This window comes from Petromyzon marinus, unplaced genomic scaffold (genome assembly GCF_048934315.1).
Source record: "Petromyzon marinus isolate PM22_M1 ecotype Great Lakes invasive population unplaced genomic scaffold, UKy_Petmar_22M1.pri1.0 PM_Scaffold_303, whole genome shotgun sequence".
Taxonomy (NCBI): Eukaryota; Metazoa; Chordata; class Hyperoartia; order Petromyzontiformes; family Petromyzontidae; genus Petromyzon; species Petromyzon marinus.
The window spans coordinates 64,063-80,079 of NW_027423284.1; the positions used below are offsets into that span (position 1 = coordinate 64,063).

A 16,017-nucleotide genomic window follows, 5' to 3' on the forward strand; every position below is an offset into this window, starting at 1 on the left:
GTGTGGTGTTAGTGTGTTGTTAGTGTGTTGTTAGCGTGGTGTTAGTGTGGTGTTAGTGTGTTGTTAGTGTGTTGTTAGTGTGGTGTTAGCGTGTTGTTAGCGTGTTGTTAGCGTGTTGTTAGTGTGGTGTTAGCGTGTTGTTAGTGTGTTGTTAGTGTGGTGTTAGCGTGTTGTTAGTGTGTTGTTAGCGTGTTGTTAGCGTGTTGTTGGCGTGTTGTTAGCGTGTTGTTAGTGTGGTGAGTAGTGTGTTGTTAGCGTGTTGTTGGCGTGTTGTTAGCGTGTTGTTAGTGTGGTGTTAGTGTGTTGTTAGCGTGTTGTTAGCGTGTTGTTAGTGTGTTGTTAGCGTGTTGTTAGTGTGGTGTTAGTGTGTTGTTAGCGTGTTGTTAGTGTGGTGTTAGTGTGTTGTTAGCGTGTTGTTGGCGTGTTGTTAGCGTGTTGTTGGCGTGTTGTTAGCGTGTTGTTAGCGTGTTGTTAGCGTGTTGTTGGCGTGTTGTTGGCGTGTTGTTAGCGTGTTGTTAGCGTGTTGTTAGCGTGTTGTTAGCGTGTTGTTAGCGTGTTGTTGGCGTGTTGTTGGCGTGTTGTTAGCGTGTTGTTAGTGTGTTGTTAGCGTGTTGTTGGCGTGTTGTTAGCGTGTTGTTAGCGTGTTGTTAGCGTGTTGTTAGCGTGTTGTTAGCGTGTTGTTAGTATGTTGTTAGTATGTTGTTAGCGTGTTGTTAGTGTGTTGTTAGCGTGTTGTTAGCGTGTTGTTAGCGTGTTGTTAGTGTGTTGTTAGCGTGTTGTTAGTGTGTTGTTAGTGTGTTGTTAGCGTGTTGTTAGTGTGTTGTTAGCGTGTTGTTAGTGTGTTGTTAGTGTGTTGTTAGCGTGTTGTTGGCGTGTTGTTAGCGTGTTGTTAGCGTGTTGTTAGCGTGTTGTTAGCGTGTTGTTGGCGTGTTGTTAGTGTGGTGAGTAGCGTGTTGTTAGTGTGTTGTTAGCGTGTTGTTAGTGTGGTGTTAGTGTGTTGTTAGCGTGTTGTTAGCGTGTTCTTAGTGTGGTGTTAGCGTGTTGTTGGCGTGTTGTTAGCGTGTTGTTAGTGTGTTGTTAGCGTGGTGAGTAGCGTGTTGTTGGCGTGTTGTTAGTGTGTTGTTAGTGTGTTGTTAGTGTGTTGTTAGCGTGTTGTTAGCGTGTTGTTAGCGTGGTGAGTAGCGTGTTGTTGGCGTGTTGTTAGTGTGTTGTTAGTGTGTTGTTAGCGTGTTGTTAGCGTGTTGTTAGTGTGGTGTTAGTGTGTTGTTGGCGTGTTGTTGGCGTGTTGTTAGCGTGGTGAGTAGCGTGTTGTTAGCGTGTTGTTAGCGTGTTGTTGGCGTGTTGTTGGCGTGTTGTTAGCGTGTTGTTAGTATGTTGTTAGTGTGTTGTTAGCGTGTTGTTAGCATGTTGTTAGCGTGTTGTTGGCGTGTTGTCACCTGAATCTTGCCAAGAGCTCCAATGGCCACCTCTGGTGTGAGGATGACCGGGTGAGTATACGTGCCTCCAATCTGGAGTGGTGAGCACACAAACACGCTCACCACTCACTCACCAACTCACCACTCACTCACCAACTCACCACTCACTCACCAACTCACTCACCAACTCACTCACTCACTCACCAACTCACCAACTCACTCACCAACTCACTCACCAACTCACTCACCAACTCACTCACCAGCTCACTCACCACTCACTCACCAACTCACCAACTCACTCACCAACTCACTCACCAGCTCACTCACCACTCACTCACCAACTCACCACTCACTCACCACTCACTCACCAGCTCACCAACTCACCAACTCACTCAGCAACTCACTCACCAACTCACCAACTCACTCACCACTCACTCACCCACTCACCAACTCACTCACCCACTCACCAACTCACTCACCAACTCACTCACCAACTCACTCACCAACTCACTCACCAACTCACTCACTCACCCACTCACTCACTCACTTACCCACTCACTCACCAACCCACTCACTCACCAACTCACTCACCAACTCACTCACCAACTCACTCACCAACTCACCACTCACTCACCACTCACTTACCAGCTCACTCACCCACTCACTCACCAACTCACTCACCAACTCACCAACTCACTCACCAACTCACTCACCAACTCACTCACCAACTCACCAACTCACTCACCAACTCACTCACTCACCCACTCACTCACTCACTTACCCACTCACTCACCAACCCACTCACTCACCAACCCACTCACTCACCAACTCACTCACCAACTCACTCACCAACTCACCAACTCACTCACCAACTCACCAACTCAGTCACCAACTCAGTCACCAACTCACTCACCAACTCACTCACCAACTCACCAACTCACTCACCAACTCACCAACTCACCAACTCAGTCACCAACTCACTTACCAACTCACCAACTCACTCACCAACACACTCACCAACACACTCACCAACTCACCAACTCACTCACCAACTCACTCACCAACTCACTCACTCACTCACCAACTCACTCACCAACTCACCTACTCACTCACTCACTCACCAACTCACCAACTCACTCACCAACTCACCAACTCACTCACCAACTCACCAAATCACCAACTCACTCACCAACTCACCAAATCACTCACCAAATCACTCACCAACTCACTCACCAACTCACTCACCAACTCACTCACTCACTCACCAACTCACTCACCAACTCACCTACTCACTCACTCACTCACCAACTCACCAACTCACTCACCAACTCACCAACTCACTCACCAACTCACCAAATCACCAACTCACTCACCAACTCACCAAATCACTCACCAAATCACTCACCAACTCACTCACCAACTCACCAAATCACCAACTCACTCACCAACTCACCAACTCACTCACCAACTCACCAACTCACTCACCAACTCACTCACTCACTCACCCACCCCTCTCTCTCTGTGTCTCCGTGTCTCTGTGTCTCTCTGTGTCTCTGTGTCTCTGTCTGTCTCTCTACCCCCTGTCTCTCTCTGTCTCTCTTTGTCTGTGTCTATCTGTCTCTATCTGTCTGTCTCTGTATGTCTCTCTGTGTCTGTCTCTCTGTCTCTGTCTCTCTCTGTCTGTCTCTGTCTCTGTCTCTCTGTCTGTCTCTCTGTCTCTGTGTTTGTCTCTGTCTGTCTCTCTGACTGTCTCTCTGTCTCTCTGTCTGTCTGTGTCTCTCTGTCTCTGTGTTTGTCTCTGTCTGTCTCTCTGACTGTCTCTCTGTCTCTCTGTCTGTCTGTGTCTCTCTGTCTGTCTGTGTCTCTGTCTCTCTGTCTCTGTGTTTGTCTCTGTCTATCTCTCTGTCTCTCTGACTGTCTCTGTGTCTCTCTCTCACTCTTTCTCTGTCTCTCTCTCTGTCTCTCTGTCTCTGTGTTTGTCTCTGTCTCTCTCTCTGTCTCTCTGTCTCTGTGTTTGTCTCTGTCTCTCTCTCTGTCTCTCTGTCTCTGTGTTTGTCTCTGTCTCTCTCTCTCACTCTCTCTCTGTCTCTCTGTCTCTGTGTCTCTCTGTCTCTGTCTGTGTGTCTCTGTGTCTCTCTTGCACTCTCTCTCTGTCTGTCTCTCTCTGTCTCTCTGTCTCTCTGTCTCTCTCTGTCTCTCTGTCTCTCTCTGTGTCTCACCGATCCCACGTTAGACAGGGTGAACGTTCCCCCGCTCAGCTGTGCAGCGCTGAGCGAGCCGGCGGTCCCGATGGCCTGCAGGCGGGACAGTTCAGCGGCGATGGACAGCAAGGGCATACGCTCGATCCCACGCAGGACTGGCACCAGCAAGCCATTTGGTGTGTCCATCGCCACGCCAATATCATGGGACGCCTGGTGGGAGGGAGGGGGAGTGGGGGGGTGAGTGGGGGGGTGAGTGGGGGGGTGGGTGGGGGGGTGAGTGGGGGGGTGGGTGGGGGGGTGGGTGAGTGGGTGAGTGGGGGGGTGAGTGAGTGGGTGAGTGAGTGGGTGAGTGAGTCACCTTATAAGTGGGTGAGTGAGTGGGTGAGTGAGTGAGTGAGTGACCTTATAAGTGAGTGAGTGAGTGAGTGGGTGAGTGGGTGAGTGGGTGAGTGAGTGGGTGGGTGGGTGGGTGAGTGAGTGGGTGAGTGAGTGAGTGGGTGGGTGGGTGAGTGAGTGGGTGAGTGAGTGGGTGAGTGAGTGGGTGGGTGAGTGGGTGAGTGGGTGAGTGAGTGGGTGAGTGAGTGAGTGGGTGGGTGAGTGAGTGGGTCAGTGGGTGAGTGGGTGGGTGGGTGAGTGAGTGGGTGAGTGAGTGGGTGAGTGAGTGGGTGGGTGAGTGAGTGAGTGGGTGAGTGAGTGGGTGAGTGGGTGAGTGGGTGAGTGAGTGAGTCACCTTATAAGTGAGTGAGTGAGTGTATGAGTGAGTGAGTCACCTTATAAGTGAGTGAGTGAGTCACCTTATAAGTGAGTGAGTGTGTGAGTCACCTTATAAGTGAGTGAGTGAGTGTATGAGTGTGTGTATGAGTGAGTTTTGTGTGTGTATGAGTGTATAAGTGAGTGAGTGAGTCACCTTATAAGTGAGTGAGTGTATGAGTGTGTGTATGAGTGAGTGAGTGAATGAGTGAGTGTATGAGTGAGTGTGTGTATGAGTGAGTGTGTGTATGAGTGTATAAGTGAGTGAGTGTGTGAGTCACCTTATAAGTGAGTGAGTGTATGAGTGTATGAGTGAGTGAGTGAATGAGTGAGTGTATGAGTGAGTGTGTGTATGAGTGTATAAGTGAGTGAGTGTGTGTATGAGTGCATAAGTGAGTGAGTGAGTGTATGAGTGTGTGTATGAGTGTATGAGTGAGTGTGTGTATGTGTGTATGAGTGAGTGTGTGTATGAGTGTATAAGTGAGTGTGTGTATGAGTGTATAAGTGAGTGTATAAGTGAGTGAGTGAGTGACCTTATAAGTGAGTGAGTGAGTGACCTTATAAGTGAGTGATTCACAGCGATCATCCAGATGAGCGTTCAAGGCTGGGAACTCGAAGAGTGCCAAAGACAATGCCTAAAGAGTCAACAACAACAACATCAACAACAACAACATCAACAACATCAACACCATCATCAACACCATCAACAACATCAACAATAACAACAACAACAACATCAACATCAACAATATCCACAACAACAACATCAACAACATCATCAACAACAACAACAACAACATCAACAACATCAACAACAATAACAACATCAACATCATCAACAACATCAACAACATCATCAACAACAACATCAACAACAACAACATCATCAACAACAACATCAACAACATCATCAACATCATCAACAACAACAATATCCACAACAACATCAACATCATCAACAACATCAACATCAACAACAACATCAACAACAACATCAACATCATCAACAACATCATCAACAACATCAACAACAACATCAACAACAACAATATCCACAACAACATCAACAACATCTCCCTGTGTCTCTCTCTCCCCGTGTCTCTCTCTCCCCGTGTCTCTCTCTCCCCGTGTCTCTCTCTCCCCGTGTCTCTCTCTCTCCCCGTGTCTCTCTCTCTCCCCGTGTCTCTCTCTCTCCCCGTGTCTCTCTCTCTCCCCGTGTCTCTCTCTCCCCGTGTCTCTCTCTCCCCGTGTCTCTCTCTCCCCGTGTCTCTCTCTCCCCGTGTCTCTCTCTCTCCCCGTGTCTCTCTCTCCCCGTGTCTCTCTCTCCCTGTGTCTCTCTCTCCCCGTGTCTCTCTCCCCGTGTCTCTCTCTCTCCCCGTGTCTCTCTCTCCCCATGTCTCTCTCTCTCCCCGTGTCTCTCTCTCCCCGTGTCTCTCTCTCCCCGTGTCTCTCTCTCTCTCCGTGTCTCTCTCTCCCCGTGTCTCTCTCTCCCCGTGTCTCCCCGTGTCTCTCTCTCCCCGTGTCTCTCTCTCCCTGTGTCTCTCTCTCTCCCCATGTCTCTCTCTCCCGTGTCTCTCTCTCTCCCCGTGTCTCCCCGTGTCTCTCTCTCTCCCCGTGTCTCTCTCTCTCCCCGTGTCTCTCTCCCTGTGTCTCTCTCTCTCCCCGTGTCTCTTTCTCTCTCCGTGTCTCCCCGTGTCTCTCTCTCCCCGTGTCTCTCTCTCCCCGTGTCTCTCTCTCTCTCCCCGTGTCTCTCTCTCTCCCCGTGTCTCTCTCTCCCCGTGTCTCTCTCTCTCCCCGTGTCTCTCTCTCCCCGTGTCTCTCTCTCCCCGTGTCTCTCTCTCCCCGTGTCTCCCCGTGTCTCTCTCCCCGTGTCTCTCTCTCCGTGTCTCTCCCCGTGTCTCTCTCTCTCTCCCCGTGTCTCTCCCCGTGTCTCTCTCTCTCTCCCCGTGTCTCTCTCTCCCCGTGTATCCCTCTCTCCCCGTGTCTCCCCGTGTCTCTCTCTCTCCCCGTGTCTCTCTCTCTCCCCGTGTCTCCCCGTGTCTCTCTCTCTCCCCGTGTCTCTCTCTCCCCGTGTCTATCTCTCTCCCCGTGTCTCTCTCTCCCGGTGTCTCTCTCTCCCGGTGTCTCTCCCCGTGTCTCTCTCTCCCCGTGTCTCTCTCTCTCCTCGTGTCTCTCTCTCCCCGTGTCTCTCTCTCTCCCCGTGTCTCTCTCTCTCCCCGTGTCTCTCTCTCTCCCCGTGTCTCTCTCTCCCTGTGTCTCTCTCTCCCCGTGTCTCTCTCTCCCCGTGTCTCTCTCTCTCCCCCTGTCTCTCTCTCTCCCCGTGTCTCTCTCTCCCCGTGTCTCTCTCTCTCCCCGTGTCTCTCTCTCCCCGTGTCTCTCCCCGTGTCTCTCTCTCTCCCCGTGTCTCTCTCTCTCCCCGTGTCTCTCTCTCTCCCCGTGTCTCTCTCCCTCCCCGTGTCTCTCTCTCTCCCCGTGTCTCTCTCTCCCCGTGTCTCTCTCCCTCTCCGTGTCTCTCTCTCCCCGTGTCTCTCTCTCCCCGTGTCTCCCCGTGTCTCTCTCTCCCCGTGTCTCTCTCTCCCTGTGTCTCTCTCTCTCCCCGTGTCTCTCTCTCCCGTGTCTCTCTCTCTCTCCGTGTCTCCCCGTGTCTCTCTCTCTCTCCCCGTGTCTCTCTCTCTCCCCGTGTCTCTCTCTCTCCCCGTGTCTCTCTCCCTGTGTCTCTCTCTCTCCCCGTGTCTCTCTCTCTCCCCGTGTCTCCCCGTGTCTCTTTCTCCCCGTGTCTCTCTCTCCCCGTGTCTCTCTCTCTCTCCCCGTGTCTCTCTCTCTCCCCGTGTCTCTCTCTCCCCGTGTCTCTCTCTCTCTCCCCGTGTCTCTCTCTCTCTCCCCGTGTCTCTCTCTCCCCATGTCTCTCTCTCCTCGTGACTCTCTCTCCCCGTGTCTCCCCGTGTCTCTCTCCCCGTGTCTCTCTCTCCGTGTCTCTCCCCGTGTCTCTCTCTCTCTCCCCGTGTCTCTCCCCGTGTCTCTCTCTCTCTCCCCGTGTCTCTCTCTCCCCGTGTCTCCCTCTCTCCCCGTGTCTCCCCGTGTCTCTCTCTCTCCCCGTGTCTCTCTCTCCCGGTGTCTCTCTCTCCCGGTGTCTCTCTCTCCCCGTGTCTCTCTCTCCCCGTGTCTCTCTCTCTCCCCGTGTCTCTCTCTCCCCGTGTCTCTCCCCGTGTCTCTCTCCCCGTGTCTCTCTCTCCCCGTGTCTCTCACCGTGTCTCTCCCCGTGTCTCTCTCCCCGTGTCTCTCTCTCTCCCCGTGTCTCTCTCTCTCCCATGTCTCTCTCTCCCTGTGTCTCTCTCTCCCCGTGTCTCTCCCCGTGTCTCTCCCCGTGTCTCTCTCCCCGTGTCTCTCTCTCTCCCCGTGTCTCTCTCTCTCCCCGTGTCTCTCTCTCCCCGTGTCTCTCTCTCCCCGTGTCTCTCCCCGTGTCTCTCTCCGTGTCTCTCTCCCCGTGTCTCTCTCCCCGTGTCTCTCTCTCCCCGTGTCTCTCTCTCCCCGTGTCTCTCCCCGTGTGTCTCACTCTCCCCGTGTCTCTCTCTCCCCGTGTCTCTCTCTCTCCCCGTGTCTCTCTCTCCCCGTGTCTCTCCCCGTGTCTCTCTCTCCCCGTGTCTCTCTCTCCCCGTGTCTCTCTCTCCCCGTGTCTCTCCCCGTGTCTCTCTCTCTCTCCGTGTCTCTCTCTCTCCCCGTGTCTCTCTCCGTGTCTCTCTCTCTCCCCGTGTCTCTCCCCGTGTGTCTCCCAGTGTCTCTCCCCGTGTCTCTCTCTCTCCCCGTGTCTCTCTCTCTCCCCGTGTCTCTCCCCGTGTCTCTCTCCCCGTGTCTCTCTCTCCCCGTGTCTCTCTCTCCCCGTGTCTCTCTCTCCCCGTGTCTCTCTCCCCGTGTCTCTCCCCGTGTCTCTCCCCGTGTCTCTCTCTCTCCCCGTGTCTCTCTCTCTCTCCCCGTGTCTCTCCCTCCCCGTCTCTCTCCCTCCCCGTGTCTCTCTCTCCCCGTGTCTCTCACCCCGTGTCTCTCTCTCCCCGTGTCTCTCTCTCCCCGTGTCTCTCTCTCCCCGTGTCTCTCTCTCTCCCCGTGTCTCTCTCTCCCCGTGTCTGTCCCCGTGTCTCTCTCTCCCCGTGTCTCTCTCCCCGTGTCTCTCTCTCCCCGTGTCTCTCCCCGTGTCTCTCTCTCTCTCCGTGTCTCTCTCTCTCTCCACGTGTCTCTCTCCGTGTCTCTCTCTCTCCCCGTGTCTCTCCCCGTGTGTCTCCCAGTGTCTCTCCCCGTGTCTCTCTCTCTACCCGTGTCTCTCTCTCTCCCCGTGTCTCTCCCCGTGTCTCTCTCCCCGTGTCTCTCTCTCCCCGTGTCTCTCTCCCCGTGTCTCTCCCCGTGTCTCTCCCCGTGTCTCTCTCTCTCCCCGTGTCTCTCTCTCTCCCCGTGTCTCTTCCTCCCCGTGTCTCTCTCTCCCCGTGTCTCTCACCCCGTGTCTCTCTCTCCCCGTGTCTCTCTCTCCCCGTGTCTCTCTCTCCCCGTGTCTCTCTCTCCCCGTGTCTCTCTCTCCCCGTGTCTCTCTCTCTCCCCGTGTCTCTCTCTCCCCGTGTCTCTCCCCGTGTCTCTCTCCCCGTGTCTCTCTCTCCCCGTGTCTCTCACCGTGTCTCTCCCCGTGTCTCTCTCCCCGTGTCTCTCTCTCTCCCCGTGTCTCTCTCTCTCCCATGTCTCTCTCTCCCTGTGTCTCTCTCTCCCCGTGTCTCTCCCCGTGTCTCTCCCCGTGTCTCTCTCCCCGTGTCTCTCTCTCTCCCCGTGTCTCTCTCTCTCCCCGTGTCTCTCTCTCCCCGTGTCTCTCTCTCCCCGTGTCTCTCCCCGTGTCTCTCTCCGTGTCTCTCTCCCCGTGTCTCTCTCCCCGTGTCTCTCTCTCCCCGTGTCTCTCTCTCCCCGTGTCTCTCCCCGTGTGTCTCACTCTCCCCGTGTCTCTCTCTCCCCGTGTCTCTCTCTCTCCCCGTGTCTCTCTCTCCCCGTGTCTCTCCCCGTGTCTCTCTCTCCCCGTGTCTCTCTCTCCCCGTGTCTCTCTCTCCCCGTGTCTCTCCCCGTGTCTCTCTCTCTCTCCGTGTCTCTCTCTCTCCCCGTGTCTCTCTCCGTGTCTCTCTCTCTCCCCGTGTCTCTCCCCGTGTGTCTCCCAGTGTCTCTCCCCGTGTCTCTCTCTCCCCGTGTCTCTCTCCCCGTGTCTCTCCCCGTGTCTCTCCCCGTGTCTCTCTCTCTCCCCGTGTCTCTCTCTCTCTCCCCGTGTCTCTCCCTCCCCGTCTCTCTCCCTCCCCGTGTCTCTCTCTCCCCGTGTCTCTCACCCCGTGTCTCTCTCTCCCCGTGTCTCTCTCTCCCCGTGTCTCTCTCTCCCCGTGTCTCTCTCTCTCCCCGTGTCTCTCTCTCCCCGTGTCTCTCCCCGTGTCTCTCTCTCCCCGTGTCTCTCTCCCCGTGTCTCTCTCTCCCCGTGTCTCTCCCCGTGTCTCTCTCTCTCTCCGTGTCTCTCTCTCTCTCCACGTGTCTCTCTCCGTGTCTCTCTCTCTCCCCGTGTCTCTCCCCGTGTGTCTCCCAGTGTCTCTCCCCGTGTCTCTCTCTCTACCCGTGTCTCTCTCTCTCCCCGTGTCTCTCCCCGTGTCTCTCTCCCCGTGTCTCTCTCTCCCCGTGTCTCTCTCCCCGTGTCTCTCCCCGTGTCTCTCCCCGTGTCTCTCTCTCTCCCCGTGTCTCTCTCTCTCCCCGTGTCTCTTCCTCCCCGTGTCTCTCTCTCCCCGTGTCTCTCACCCCGTGTCTCTCTCTCCCCGTGTCTCTCTCTCCCCGTGTCTCTCTCTCCCCGTGTCTCTCTCTCCCCGTGTCTCTCTCTCTCCCCGTGTCTCTCCCCGTGTCTCTCTCCGTGTCTCTCCCCGTGTCTCTCCCCGTGTCTCTCTCTCCCCGTGTCTCTCTCTCCCCGTGTCTCTCTCCCCGTGTCTCTCTCTCCCCGTGTCTCTCTCTCCCCGTGTCTCTCTCTCTCCCCGTGTCTCTCTCTCCCCGTGTCTCTCTCTCTCCCCGTGTCTCTCCCCGTGTCTCTCTCTCTCCCCGTGTCTCTCTCCCCGTGTCTCTCTCTATCTCCCCGTGTCTCTCTTTCCCCGTGTCTCTCTCCCCGTGTCTCTCTCTCCCCGTGTCTCTCTCTCTCCCCGTGTCTCTCTCTCTCCCCGTGTCTCTCTCTCTCCCCGTGTCTCTCTCTCCCCGTGTCTCCCCCGTGTCTCTCTCCCCCCGTGTCTCTCTCCCCGTGTCTCTCTCTCCCCGTGTCTCTCTCCCCGTGTCTCTCTCTATCTCCCCGTGTCTCTCTCTCCCCGTGTCTCTCACCCCGTGTCTCTCTCTCCCCGTGTCTCTCTCTCCCCGTGTCTCTCTCCCCGTGTCTCTCTCTCCCCGTGTCTCTCTCTCTCCCCGTGTCTCTCTCTCCCCGTGTCTCTCTCTCCCCGTGTCTCTCTCTCTCCCCGTGTCTCTCCCCGTGTCTTCCCCGTGTCTCTCCCCGTGTCTCTCTCTCCCCGTGTCTCTCTCTCCCCGTGTCTCTCTCCCCGTGTCTCTCTCTCCCCGTGTCTCTCTCTCCCCGTGTCTCTCTCTCTCCCCGTGTCTCTCTCTCCCCGTGTCTCCCCCGTGTCTCTCTCCCCTCGTGTCTCTCTCCCCCCGTGTCTCTCTCTCCCCGTGTCTCTCCCCGTGTCTCTCCCCGTGTCTCTCCCCGTGTCTCTCTCTCCCCGTGTCTCTCTCTCCCCGTGTCTCTCCCCGTGTCTCTCCCCGTGTCTCTCCCCGTGTCTCTCTCTCCCCGTGTCTCTCTCTCCCCGTGTCTCTCTCTCCCCGTGTCTCTCTCTCCCCGTGTCTCTCCCCGTGTCTCCCCGTGTCTCTCTCTCCCCGTGTCTCTCTCTCCCCGTGTCTCTCTCCCCGTGTCTCTCTCTCCCCGTGTCTCTCTCTCTCCCCGTGTCTCTCTCTCTCCCCGTGTCTCTCTCTCTCCCCGTGTCTCTCTCTCCCCGTGTCTCCCCCGTGTCTCTCTCCCCCCGTGTCTCTCTCCCCGTGTCTCTCTCTCCCCGTGTCTCTCTCCCCGTGTCTCTCTCTCCCCGTGTCTCTCTCTCCCCGTGTCTCTCCCCGTGTCTCCCCGTGTCTCTCTCTCCCCGTGTCTCTCTCTCCCCGTGTCTCTCTCCCCGTGTCTCTCTCTCCCCGTGTCTCTCTCTCCCCGTGTCTCTCCCCGTGTCTCCCCGTGTCTCTCTCTCCCCGTGTCTCTCTCTCCCCGTGTCTCTCTCCCCGTGTCTCTCTCTCCCCGTGTCTCTCTCTCTCCCCGTGTCTCTCTCTCTCCCCGTGTCTCTCTCTCTCCCCGTGTCTCTCTCTCCCCGTGTCTCCCCCGTGTCTCTCTCCCCCCGTGTCTCTCTCCCCGTGTCTCTCTCTCCCCGTGTCTCTCTCCCCGTGTCTCTCTCTATCTCCCCGTGTCTCTCTCTCCCCGTGTCTCTCACCCCGTGTCTCTCTCTCCCCGTGTCTCTCTCTCCCCGTGTCTCTCTCCCCGTGTCTCTCTCTCCCCGTGTCTCTCTCTCTCCCCGTGTCTCTCTCTCCCCGTGTCTCTCTCTCCCCGTGTCTCTCTCTCTCCCCGTGTCTCTCCCCGTGTCTTCCCCGTGTCTCTCCCCGTGTCTCTCTCTCCCCGTGTCTCTCTCTCCCCGTGTCTCTCTCCCCGTGTCTCTCTCTCCCCGTGTCTCTCTCTCCCCGTGTCTCTCTCTCTCCCCGTGTCTCTCTCTCCCCGTGTCTCCCCCGTGTCTCTCTCCCCTCGTGTCTCTCTCCCCCCGTGTCTCTCTCTCCCCGTGTCTCTCCCCGTGTCTCTCCCCGTGTCTCTCCCCGTGTCTCTCTCTCCCCGTGTCTCTCTCTCCCCGTGTCTCTCCCCGTGTCTCTCCCCGTGTCTCTCCCCGTGTCTCTCTCTCCCCGTGTCTCTCTCCCCGTTTTTCTCCCCGTGTGTCTCACCTTAAGAAAGAAAGGCATATAAGAAAGCTTCACCCCCCGTGTCTCTCTCTCCCCGTGTCTCTCTCTCCCCGTGTCTCTCTCTCCCCGTGTCTCTCTCTCCCCGTGTCTCTCCCCGTGTCTCCCCGTGCCTCTCTCTCCCCGTGTCTCTCCCCGTGTCTCCCCGTGTCTCTCTCTCCCCGTGTCTCTCTCTCTCTCCCCGTGTCTCTCTCTCTCCCCGTGTCTCTCTCTCCCCGTGTCTCTCTCTCTCTCCCCATGTCTCTCTCTCCCCGTGACTCTCTCTCCCCGTGTCTCCCCGTGTCTCTCTCCCCGTGTCTCTCTCTCCGTGTCTCTCCCCGTGTCTCTCTCTCTCCGTGTCTCTCTCTCTCTCCCCGTGTCTCTCTCTCCCCGTGTCTCCCTCTCTCCCTGTGTCTCCCCGTGTCTCTCTCTCTCCCCGTGTCTCTCTCTCTCCCCGTGTCTCCCCGTGTCTCTCTCTCTCCCCGTGTCTCTCTCTCCCCGTGTCTCTCTCTCTCCCCGTGTCTCTCTCTCCCGGTGTCTCTCTCTCCCGGTGTCTCTCTCTCCCCGTGTGTCTCTCTCCCCGTGTCTCTCTCTCTCCCCGTGTCTCTCTCTCCCCGTGTCTCTCCCCGTGTCTCTCTCCCCGTGTCTCTCTCTCCCCGTGTCTCTCACCGTGTCTCTCCCCGTGTCTCTCTCCCCGTGTCTCTCTCTCTCCCCGTGTCTCTCTCTCTCCCCGTGTCTCTCTCTCCCTGTGTCTCTCTCTCCCCGTGTCTCTCCCCGTGTCTCTCTCCCCGTGTCTCTCTCTCTCCCCGTGTCTCTCTCTCTCCCCGTGTCTCTCTCTCCCCGTGTCTCTCTCTCCCCGTGTCTCTCCCCGTGTCTCTCTCCGTGTCTCTCTCCCCGTGTCTCTCTCCCCGTGTCTCTCTCTCCCCGTGTCTCTCTCTCCCCGTGTCTCTCCCCGTGTGTCTCACTCTCCCCGTGTATCTCTCTCCCCGTGTCTCTCTCTCTCCCCGTGTCTCTCTCTCCCCGTGTCTCTCCCCGTGTCTCTCTCTCCCCGTGTCTCTCTCTCCCCGTGTCTCTCTCTCCCCGTGTCTCTCCCCGTGTCTCTCTCTCTCTCCGTGTCTCTCTCTCTCCCCGTGTCTCTCTCCGTGTCTCTCTCTCTCCCCGTGTCTCTCCCCGTGTGTCTCCCAGTGTCTCTCCCCGTGTCTCTCTCTCTCCCCGTGTCTCTCTCTCTCCCCGTGTCTCTCCCCGTGTCTCTCTCCCCGTGTCTCTCTCTCCCCGTGTCTCTCCCCGTGTCTCTCCCCGTGTCTCTCTCTCTCCCCGTGTCTCTCTCTCTCTCCCCGTGTCTCTCCCCGTGTCTCTCTCTCTCTCCGTGTCTCTCTCTCTCCCCGTGTCTCTCTCCGTGTCTCTCTCTCTCCCCGTGTCTCTCACCGTGTGTCTCCCAGTGTCTCTCCCCGTGTCTCTCTCTCTCCCCGTGTCTCTCTCTCTCCACGTGTCTCTCCCCGTGTCTCTCTCCCCGTGTCTCTCTCCCCGTGTCTCTCCCCGTGTCTCTCCCCGTGTCTCTCTCTCTCCCCGTGTCTCTCTCTCTCTCCCCGTGTCTCTCCCTCCCCGTGTCTCTCTCTCCCCGTGTCTCTCACCCCGTGTCTCTCTCTCCCCGTGTCTCTCTCTCCCCGTGTCTCTCTCTCTCCCCGTGTCTCTCTCTCCCCGTGTCTCTCCCCATGTCTCTCTCTCCCCGTGTCTCTCTCTCCCCGTGTCTCTCTCTCCCCGTGTCTCTCCCCGTGTCTCTCTCTCTCTCCGTGTCTCTCTCTCTCCACGTGTCTCTCTCCGTGTCTCTCTCTCTCCCCGTGTCTCTCCCCGTGTGTCTCCCAGTGTCTCTCCCCGTGTCTCTCTCTCTCCCCGTGTCTCTTTCTCTCCCCGTGTCTCTCTCCCCGTGTCTCTCTCTCCCCGTGTCTCTCTCCCCGTGTCTCTCCCCGTGTCTCTCCCCGTGTCTCTCTCTCTCCCCGTGTCTCTCTCTCTCCCCGTGTCTCTTCCTCCCCGTGTCTCTCTCTCCCCGTGTCTCTCACCCCGTGTCTCTCTCTCCCCGTGTCTCTCTCTCCCCGTGTCTCTCTCTCCCCGTGTCTCTCTCTCCCCGTGTCTCTCTCTCTCCCCGTGTCTCTCCCCGTGTCTCTCTCCGTGTCTCTCTCCGTGTCTCTCCCCGTGTCTCTCCCCGTGTCTCTCTCTCCCCGTGTCTCTCTCTCCCCGTGTCTCTCTCCCCGTGTCTCTCTCTCCCCGTGTCTCTCTCTCCCCGTGTCTCTCTCTCTCCCCGTGTCTCTCTCTCCCCGTGTCTCTCTCTCTCCCCGTGTCTCTCCCCGTGTCTCTCTCTCTCCCCGTGTCTCTCTCCCCGTGTCTCTCTCTATCTCCCCGTGTCTCTCTCTCCCCGTGTCTCTCTCCCCGTGTCTCTCTCTCCCCGTGTCTCTCTCTCCCCTTGTCTCTCTCTCTCCCCGTGTCTCTCTCTCTCCCCGTGTCTCTCTCTCCCCGTGTCTCCCCCGTGTCTCTCTCCCCCCGTGTCTCTCTCCCCGTGTCTCTCTCTCCCCGTGTCTCTCCCCGTGTCTCTCTCTCTCCCCGTGTCTCTCCCCGTGTCTCTCTCTCTCCCCGTGTCTCTCTCCCCGTGTCTCTCTCTCCCCGTGTCTCTCTCTCCCCGTGTCTCTCTCTCCCCGTGTCTCTCTCCCCGTGTCTCTCTCTCCCCGTGTCTCTCTCTCCCCGTGTCTCTCTCTCCCCGTGTCTCTCTCTCTCCCCGTGTCTCTCTCTCCCCGTGTCTCTCTCTCCCCGTGTCTCTCTCTCTCCCCGTGTCTCTCTCTCTCCCCGTGTCTCTCCCCGTGTCTCTCCCCGTGTCTCTCCCCGTGTCTCTCTCTCCCCATGTCTCTCTCTCCCCGTGTCTCTCTCCCAGTGTCTCTCTCTCCCCGTGTCTCTCTCTCCCCGTGTCTCTCTCTCTCCCCGTGTCTCCCCCGTGTCTCTCTCCCCCCGTGTCTCTCTCCCCGTGTCTCTCTCTCCCCGTGTCTCTCCCCGTGTCTCTCCCCGTGTCTCTCTCTCCCCGTGTCTCTCTCTCCCCGTGTCTCTCTCCCCGTGTCTCTCTCCCTCCCCGTGTCTCTCCCCGTGTCTCTCCCCGTGTCTCTCCCCGTGTCTCTCTCTCCCCATGTCTCTCTCTCCCCGTGTCTCTCTCCCAGTGTCTCTCTCTCCCCGTGTCTCTCTCTCCCCGTGTCTCTCTCTCTCCCCGTGTCTCCCCCGTGTCTCTCTCCCCCCGTGTCTCTCTCCCCGTGTCTCTCTCTCCCCGTGTCTCTCCCCGTGTCTCTCCCCGTGTCTCTCTCTCCCCGTGTCTCTCTCTCCCCGTGTCTCTCTCCCCGTGTCTCTCTCTCCCCGTGTCTCTCCCCGTGTCTCTCCCCGTGTCTCTCTCTCCCCGTGTCTCTCTCCCCGTGTCTCTCTCCCCGTCTCTCCCCGTGTGTCTCACCTTAAGAAAGAAAGGCATATAAGAAAGCTTCACCCCCCGTGTCTCCGCTTGCTCTTGGAGTCTGCGCCTCAGAGACACGAGGCGACTTAAGTTCACTTCGTCACTGTAGCCAAAGTGCGGCACGGACAGAGACGCGGACATCGTCCTGGACATCACCTTCTGGACGCCTACACACAGACACACACAGACA

The 16,017-nt window shown here is 57.4% G+C and overlaps 1 protein-coding gene across 2 annotated transcripts in view; it reads right to left on the reverse strand.

Moving 5' to 3' along the window:
- Positions 1–16,017, reverse strand: part of DBT (dihydrolipoamide branched chain transacylase E2) — a 57,629-nt gene that overhangs the window by 6,013 nt on the left and 35,599 nt on the right. For both annotated transcript variants that reach the window (XM_076064081.1, XM_076064082.1), the window contains exons 4-7: positions 15,828–15,994; positions 4,924–5,001; positions 3,635–3,826; positions 1,437–1,508 (exon numbers count right to left, since the gene is read on the reverse strand). In XM_076064081.1, the coding sequence (XP_075920196.1) occupies positions 1,437–1,508; positions 3,635–3,826; positions 4,924–5,001; positions 15,828–15,994 (509 nt within the window). The remainder of the gene's footprint in view (positions 1–1,436; positions 1,509–3,634; positions 3,827–4,923; positions 5,002–15,827; positions 15,995–16,017) is intronic.